The sequence below is a fragment of the Mus caroli genome, chromosome 6 (genome assembly GCF_900094665.2).
Source record: "Mus caroli chromosome 6, CAROLI_EIJ_v1.1, whole genome shotgun sequence".
In the NCBI taxonomy this organism is placed as follows: Eukaryota; Metazoa; Chordata; class Mammalia; order Rodentia; family Muridae; genus Mus; species Mus caroli.
The window spans coordinates 116,720,790-116,729,658 of NC_034575.1; the positions used below are offsets into that span (position 1 = coordinate 116,720,790).

The window sequence follows — 8,869 nt, forward strand, 5'->3', positions numbered from 1 at the left end:
CATGTGGTTGCTGGGATTTGAACTCAGAACCTTCGGAAGAGCAGTCAGTGCTCTTAACCACTGAGCCATCTATCCAGCCCCGGATATAATCTTAAATGTCATTATTGCCCATCTCTCCCATTTTCTAGGAGATATATTGGGTTCTGCCATGCAGAACACACAGGATCTCCTCAAGATGCCCTATGGCTGTGGAGAACAGAACATGGTTCTGTTTGCTCCTAATATCTATGTCCTGGACTATCTGAATGAAACAGAGCAGCTGACACAGGAGATCAAGACCAAGGCCATTACCTATCTCAATACGGGTGAGTACTGAACAAGGGACTGAAGGTTGACAGTACTGTTTCAGTTGGCTTGTTCAATGAGGCTGAGTTATTTTTCATTACTATTGCCTATTATCTCAGTACCATAGTAGAAAACACTAGCATGGGTTACTTCATAGAAACTGTCTCCTCTCCAACTTCCAAGAACACATTATGAAGTGAGAGCATATTTTAGATGTGGACAAAACAGTTTTCAACAGTTAAAAGAGATGTCAAGCATTTTAATAATCTTTCTGGTTGCCATGGGCACTCAACCTGCCATATTGTTTCTCTAACTTCCCCTCACAGGTTACCAAAGACAATTAAACTACAAGCACCGGGATGGCTCCTACAGTACTTTTGGGGATAANCCTGGTAGGAGTCATGCCAATACCTGGTAAGGGGAAGCCAATGACTTGAACTATTTTTTTGTTTTGTTTTTCAAGACAGGGTTTCTCTGTATAGCCCTGGCTGTCCTGGAACTGACTTTGAAGACCAGGCTGGCCTGGAACTCAGAAATCCACCTGCCTCTGCCTCCCGAGGCTTGAATTCTTTACATGCAGTACCCTAGTTATGTCAATAACAACTATGTCAAGACATATGTTATTGGAATTAGAATGAATTATATTAAATGAATGTACCAATATTGGAGAATTAACAAGCAGATAATCTGATATTCAGATATATGTTTGTTAAACTTGTTCCTAAGTCATCCTGGGCATATTATAGCAACATTTTCTTTTCTAAAAACAGTTCCCCTAGCCAAGAGTTTTAAACTGATATAGTGAGNATATCACATGACTTCTAGATATGCCATAACAGCTTCAGTTTATCTTATCTTTCTTGGATCNTACTTGCCTTGAGAGAGGATGAATTCATTTAGTGGGGAAAGAATTAAGGATAGAATGATGCAAAATCTTATCTTNACATTCCTAAGTAAAAGAGAATGTAAAGTTACTGCATAGAAGAAATGGACATGTGAGGATAGTATCATCTATACATAGCAAGAAACCTTCCAAGAGGAGGGTGAAGAACCATCCCATGCTGCTTTATCTTCTCAATGAGCCAAGAAAAAACAAGTGTGTCAGAAATCTGTAGCTTCTTTATTATGGCTAAAGCAAATTCTAGGTATAGCATCCTTCTCCTGTAGACCAGGGTAGACCTAGAGGGTATCTCCAGTGTACCAATTCCAGCTAGATACTTCTGCAGTGTCAGGAAGAGACTTGTGAAGCATTTTCATGTGAAGAGGCTCTAAAATCATTGTAACAGCAAATATANGATTATTCCCACGTCACTTAGGCTCACAGCNTTTGTACTGAAGAGTTTTGCTCAGGCTNGAAGGTANATTTTCATCGATGAATCACACATCACCCAAGCCCTCACCTGGCTCTCCCAGCAGCAGAAGGACAATGGCTGCTTCAGGAGCTCCGGGTCACTGCTCAACAATGCCATGAAGGTGAGTATTCCAGAGCTAGTTTTGGTTTATCCTTTATGAGATCTGTGAGTACAGAGAGTGCAGGGTAGAAATTACCGACAGAGCTACCAAAGAACAATAAGACCTAGACATCACCAAGAAAGAGAGGATAGAGTTCATATTAATTATAATGCATTGCCCAGGANTGGATATTTAGAAATGAGAAGTTCCACAACACAGCAGAATANGAATAGCTAGTTAATAGAATTCTTAGAACTACTGAGATCGCTTCCTCTTGCCCATTCACAGGGAGGAGTAGAAGATGAAGTCACTTTGTCTGCNTACATCACCATCGCTCTCCTGGAGATGTCTCTTCCTGTCACTGTAGGTACCACCTCCTTCCCTACCAAAAGATGATTCTGGGTGCAACAAAACTCTGGCTGGTTGCCTGAGACTTGAGCTTCCTAAACAGCATGTGTCTGCTTTCCTTTTATGCAGTGCAAATGCTTCTCAAATCCATTTGCTCCAGCAAAGAGGAAAGGTTTGCATTTTCTGAGGGAGGCATCTATGTTGTTTCTCTCCTATAAACATCTCCACTCTCTCAAGGATCCTAAAGACATGGCTAATATCAAATTAGCAGTTAATAGTACATTATATTTCTACTTTTGAGAATTTCATAAATGCATATAATCACATATAATCATATCTACCCCTTTCTATTTCCTCCCTCCAACTCCTCCCCATGTCCTTTTCAACTCATCCCTTCCCAACTTCATGCCTTCTTATGAAAAAATATGACCACAAAGTCCAGTTAGTGCTGCTAATATGTTCCTGGGTGTGGAGCCACCCATGAGGCTCTGACCAGAGGCTACACTCTTGAAAAATAATAATTCTCTCTTCGTCCAGAAACTACCAAATGCCATGAGAGCCAAAATATGGGGTGGGATCTGAAAAGCACCTACCGCATCTATGCCAGANTTTTGGCTGGCTTGATCATGTGTCTTGTGCAGGTAGCCCCACCTANTGTAAGCTCATGAATGTGGTAGCCATGCCANATTCAGAAGAGAGCATTTCACAAGGCTCCTACNCATCCTGTGGCTCTTACATTCTTTCTGCCTCTTCTGTGATATTTCCTGGGCCTTGGTTAGATGCTTCTTCTTCTAAGTATAAGAATGAATTGGAAAACCTTCTTATCTCCAGGTCTACTCTGTCAGCTCACCTGGGAATGTCAGCACCTTTCTTCACATAGCTGTCTCCTTTCTGTTCCCCATTCACAGCATCCTGTTGTCCGCAATGCCCTCTTTTGCCTGGACACAGCCTGGAAGTCAGCGAGGAGAGGGGTCAGCAGCAGCCATGTCTACACTAAGGCACTGTTGGCCTATGCATTTGCCCTTGCTGGTAACCAGGACACGAAGAAGGAGATACTGAAATCACTCAATGAGGAGGCAGTAAAAGAAGGTGAGAGCATTTGAGGTCATTCTCCTGCCAACATCCTGTGGGCTATACTGCAGAATTTTTCTGCTCTGCCTTTTGTAATCTGTCCTCTATGCTACCCACCATCCATCATCTAGGTATATCTATCTATTCCATATAGAATTTATTTTTAAAATCTAGGACTTTAAAAGTGAAGTCACACATTAAGAAAAAAAAAAAAAGAAGAAGAAATATTGGGTTTAGCAGCGAGAAGCTCAGCCTTGAAGATTTGTTCCATAATGAACTATTTGTGTGAAGCCAGGCAAGCTATCCAGTTACTGATGGTTCTGTTCTTTCATCAGGAAACAGGGACACTGTTGTCCCATAGGGTTGTCCATTGAGTGAATAGCAAATGTGAAGACTTAGTGGAGTCTGTGGCACATGATGAATGTTATAAGAGCACTAGCTGTTAGACCTAATACTAAGATGTTACTTCCTAACCTTCACTTGACCCTTACTTGGTGACTTCATGAGAAACTTCTAATGTTTTACCTCATTACACAAGTCAATCATGTTGATCAATCTTTTTATTTTCAGGTAATATTTTTTCATATATCACAGTTTATATGACAAGCTAAAGAGACAGAAAATACAATGCNCATATCCAATGAAATTGAACTTGTCTTTCTTCTTTGATAGTGCCATTAAATGTTCTTAATACACTGAGAAATATTTCAGAGAATGTAATAGGCATAAAGAATAATTAGAAAATTCCTGAGTCACTCATTCCCAGTGGAAGAAAATAAGTATACCTAATGCATTAAAAAAAATCCCATGTTTCATTTACCCCTCTAGAGATTAACATTATTTTAAATACATTATCACAATTTCTACTTATATGTATATATGCAATATATACCTATGTATTTCTTGCATATGTATCCATAAATGATATTTTTAATTTTGTAAAGTGTACAACTTTACATATGCAGTATCATACCCATTGATATTTCAGTAGCTTGTTTTCCTTTTGATTTTTAGGTGTAAGATTAGGCAAATAAGCCTCCCTAGCAGTAGTGCATTGATTTTCATTCTTTGTTTTCTATTTGTTAGACAAATTCTTGCTATGTAGCCTAAGCTAGCCTCAAAGTCACAATTCTCCTACCTCAGTACAATCCCAAGTACTGGGTTTGCAGCTATGTCAGTGTGTTAGACTTCTTGATTGCTGACACAGCAGGTCCACAGTGGATGCACAGCTACCTGTCCCTCTGGTCCCTCTGTGCATATGCCAGCTTCTCCAAGTTAGACTTCTAGAAGTTTAAGGATTCACTGTGACCAGACATTTTTTTTTCTGAATATTGCCAAATTGCTCTCAAAGAAAAACTGGCTTTCCATGACAATCTTTGTCAGTTTCAGTACTTAACAGCCATGTCAGCTATTTTAAAGACAACAGTATTTTTTTTTTTACAATCTAATGAGTATAAACTTTTTATCATTTCATGTGCTTGGTGATATTCACAAGAACCTTCTAGGGTAGGGCTTTACAAGATATCTATCTAATACATTCTGGTTAAGCTCTAGATCACATCTGAAGCAGAGAATACCCACAGCCTATGAGAGAACTTTCTCCCACCACACAACTGTAATAACTGTCTTCAGTCATAAGTGGTTAAGGGGCCTGTCACTCTACCAGCACTACCCTGCCTTGCCTGGATTGAAATGTCAAATTCACATTTACACCAAAAAGACTGTTATCTCTTTAAGGTTTGAAGAATGACCTTTGAAGAGCAGTCCTCGCTTTAGCTCTGCCTTGGATGCTTTCAAACAACTAAGTGCAAATATTTCATCACTCATAAGCATCCTCTTTTAAAATTAGATATTTTCTTCATTTACATNTCAAATGCTATCCCGAAAGTCCCCTATACCCTCCCCCTGCCCTGCTTCCCAATCCACCCACTCGTGTTTCCTGGCCCTGGCATTCCCCGGTACTGGGGCATATGATCTTCGCAAGACCAAGGGCCTCTCCTCCCACTGATGGCCAACTAGGCCATCCTCTGCTACATATGCAACTAGAGACACAGTTCTGTGGGGTAGTGGTTAGTTCATATTGTTGTTCCTCCTATAGGGTTGCTGACCCCTTTAGCTCCTTGATTACTTTCTCTAGCTCCTCCATTGGGGGCCTGTGCTCCATCCAATAGATGACTGTGAGCATCCACTTCTGTATTTGCCAGGCACTGGCATAGCCTCACAAGAGATAGCTATATCAGGGTCCTGTTAGCAAAATCTTGCTGGCATATGTAATAGTGTCTGGGTTTGGTAGTTGTATATGGGATGGATCCCTGGGTAGGCCAGTCTCTGGATGGTCCTTTCTTCTGTCTCAGATCCAAACTTTGTCTCTGCATAAGCATTCTTTTTACACCTCCAGACAATTCTGTCCACTGGACCAGAGCTCAGAAACCCAGAGTGCCAGCAGATCTCTGGTACCAATCCCAGGCTCCCTCAGCTGAGGTAGAGATGACTGCTTATGTGCTCCTGGCTTATCTTACCACTGAGCTGGTTCCAACCCAAGAGGACCTGAATGCTGCGATGTTCATTGTGAAGTGGCTCACAAAGCAGCAGAATTCCCACGGTGGCTTCTCTTCCACCCAGGTCAGTGATTGGTTAAAGCATTTTATCTTTAGTTAGTGAAAGAGTTACCAACTAAAAACACACATGAGGAAAAAAAATGAAGGTGACTTGGAGGATTATTGGAGGATTATTAATATACAGAGATAATAAGAAGAAATTGAAAGACAGCTAAAAAGAATTCTTAAATTGTGGCACCCCACCTCAGCCCTGCATTATCATGGTCTCCTCGTTTCAACAACAAATCTATGTGACCACAGTAATACTAGAGCACCAGAAGAAGGAAAAAAAATTACCTACCATTCTTCTTGAAGGCGAAGACTCTTTTTGAGCTGTTAATAGGGACCATAACTCAACATTCTCTGCTTACAGATGTGTCCATTTGTAGGCCTATGTTGTAACTAGATGCTTTTGATGGNCTCCAGACACCTCTTACTACACAAAAATATGTTTATCAGGAACATAATGGGATGTCTTTCCTCAACCAATCTCTCAAGCTCAACTCTATAGTTATATGCCTAAACAATTCATCAGTATGTGCCCAGGAAGAGTCTTTATTTTGAGAGATGGTAGATATAAGCATATGTCTTCTGTAAGTGGAACGAGGGTATAGAGAAATACAACCTTGTCTATTTCTATTGTGTTAAAATATTATTATTTATATTTTTATAAGATTATAAAAAGANTTCTTAGAAGTCTATTATTTAAGTATCGTCTTGCAGCTCAGTGTCAGTGGTTTTGAGAATATGCGTAGTGATGAGGAGGTGAGCACTGGTGGTATTTTGATGAACCAGGAGAGGCCAGTCAGAACAGCAGTATATCAGGGGGGTGTTTATAATAAGCCCCTTTGCTTCCTTTGGAGAAAGCCTGACTCTGAGCACAGTTATAAAAGACCTTGGCTTCTAGTCAGCAGAGACGAGTTTGATTTGGAAAGGGGACCAGACCAAGCTCTGGCTGGGAAACAGCCGATAGGACTACAATGATCAAAGGGACATCATAAGTAAATGCCTGATGCCAATTAAGCACTCCATTCCCACTTACATATAAAATATATGTACATCCCACATCACAAACCTTTATAGAGGGGGAAATTGAAATCAATTTGTTGATGTATTTGTGTACAATCCAGAGCATATATGTAATGCTATGATCCTGTTATCTGCCTGAAGGTTATAATTAATCTTTAAAGTTTAAATATCTATGTGAGGAAGATAACAAAAACAGGAAACTAAAACCCTTGTGACCACTAACAGAACTTTGGAAAATAAGAGTTTTCATACCTATATTGGTGTCCTTTTCATCCCATAACAAAATGTCTGAGAGTAAATCTACAAAGCAAGGAGGCTGATTTAGCTTACGGGTTTTGATTCCCAGAATTCAGAGAACATGTGAACATTTGAAATAAGGCTCNGATGCGGGCTCTCGANGGCTGCCNTTTTTTATGGCAACTTNCTCACACGAACTNCCTGGGATTCCCACCAGAACAGCATCCCTTCCAGGAACTACACTGTCAGTGACTTAAGGACTTTTGTCTTAGTTACTTTCCTGTTGCTGTGATAAAACACCACAACCAAGGTGACTTATGGAAGGAAAGGGTTGTTTGGCTTATGGTTCCAGCGGGTTAAGAGTCTGTCGTGGTGAGGAAGAGGAAGAGGAAGAAAGAGGAAGAGGAAGAGGAAGAGGAAGAGGAAGAGGAAGAGGAAGAGGAAGAGGAAGGGTGGTGGCACAAGGCAGATCTAGTGGCAGGAGCTAAACACTAGGAACTCACAGTTTGAACATCAAGCATGGAACAGAAAGCCAAATGGGAATAATGTAAGGGTTTTTTTTTCTCTTGAAACCCACCCCCAGTGGCATACTTTTCCTCTAAAATTCCCCACATAGTGTTAACAACAGGGCAATGGGCAAGTGTTCAAATATCTGAGGCTATGTGAGACATTTTCATTGACACCAGAACAGCCTCCTACTAGCTTTGATTCTCCACCCAAAAGCACCTCCATAGGGCCTAAGCTTCAGACTTCCGGGCACCCGATCACGTTGTGATCCCTGGGTGAGTTACCCCATTCCTCTTTCAGGACACGGTAGTGGCTCTCCACGCTTTGTCCAAATACGGAGCAGCCACTTTCACAAGAGCGAAGAAAGCTGCGCATGTGACCATCCAGTCTTCTGGCACATTTTCTACAAAATTCCAAGTGAACAACGACAACCAGTTATTATTACAGAGAGTCACGTTGCCAACTGTGCCTGGGGATTACACCGCAAGGGTAGCTGGAGAGGGGTGTGTCTACCTCCAGGTAAGACTTGGGCAGAGGAGGTGGCGGTGGGAGGGCAGGAATCATTCTCCCTATAAAAAGTCAGAACTCAGGCAAGCCAATGGACAAGTTCCAGAGAGAGAGATAAGGGAGTTGAGGGGAACCCCACGAAAAGAGTAAAACAGACGCCTGTCTTTAATGTGCCACCAGACATCCTTGAAATACAGTGTTCTCCCAAGGGAGAAGGAGTTTCCATTTGCTTTGGTGGTGCAGACTCTGCCTGGGACTTGTGAGGATCTCAAAGCTCACACCAGCTTCCAGATCTCACTCAATATCAGGTAAGACCAATTTTCACCCTCTGGGTAAACAATTAGTCTTTTTATCTGGGGCTTATCACTATACAATGCTGTTGGGTAGCAAATATCTAGATCTGTTTTAAAAATAAGGTATTATTTTAAGTTGGTAAAATCATGTTTCTCTGTGATGGAGCTATGTTGCCTGCCCTCTACCTTCAGAAATTAATTCCCTTGAATAATTACTTACTCCTGATAGTAAATAAACAAGCAATACCATTCTTCGTCTACTACTTGAATTCCTCCTATGTAATGAAATCCTTTAGTAATCTTGATCTTTACAGAAAAAAAAATTCTTGGAAGGCTTAAATAAAAGGAAGTAGCTGCTTTTCCACTGTAACTCTGGGGCCAATAAGTAAGTCTAGCCCTGTATGGCACACTACTTTTGGAAGACAGCACGCATGTACATTGCGGGAGTCAAGTGGCTACAGAACTCACAAACGTACTCAGAAGGCCTTTGTGACTTGGTTTGCTGCTCTACCTAGGAAATTGTGGTGATCAAGTGAGAGTCAC

The 8,869-nt window shown here is 41.1% G+C and overlaps 1 protein-coding gene across 1 annotated transcript in view; it reads left to right on the top strand.

The window, feature by feature from the left end:
• LOC110295776 (alpha-2-macroglobulin-P) overlaps window positions 1-8,869 on the top strand; it is a 37,157-nt gene that overhangs the window by 24,042 nt on the left and 4,246 nt on the right. Inside the window, exons 16-23 of the mRNA XM_029478258.1 lie at window positions 129-305; window positions 612-699; window positions 1,602-1,758; window positions 2,026-2,100; window positions 2,994-3,174; window positions 5,555-5,778; window positions 7,827-8,045; window positions 8,214-8,341. Coding sequence (XP_029334118.1) covers window positions 129-305; window positions 612-699; window positions 1,602-1,758; window positions 2,026-2,100; window positions 2,994-3,174; window positions 5,555-5,778; window positions 7,827-8,045; window positions 8,214-8,341 — 1,249 coding nt within the window. The remainder of the gene's footprint in view (window positions 1-128; window positions 306-611; window positions 700-1,601; window positions 1,759-2,025; window positions 2,101-2,993; window positions 3,175-5,554; window positions 5,779-7,826; window positions 8,046-8,213; window positions 8,342-8,869) is intronic.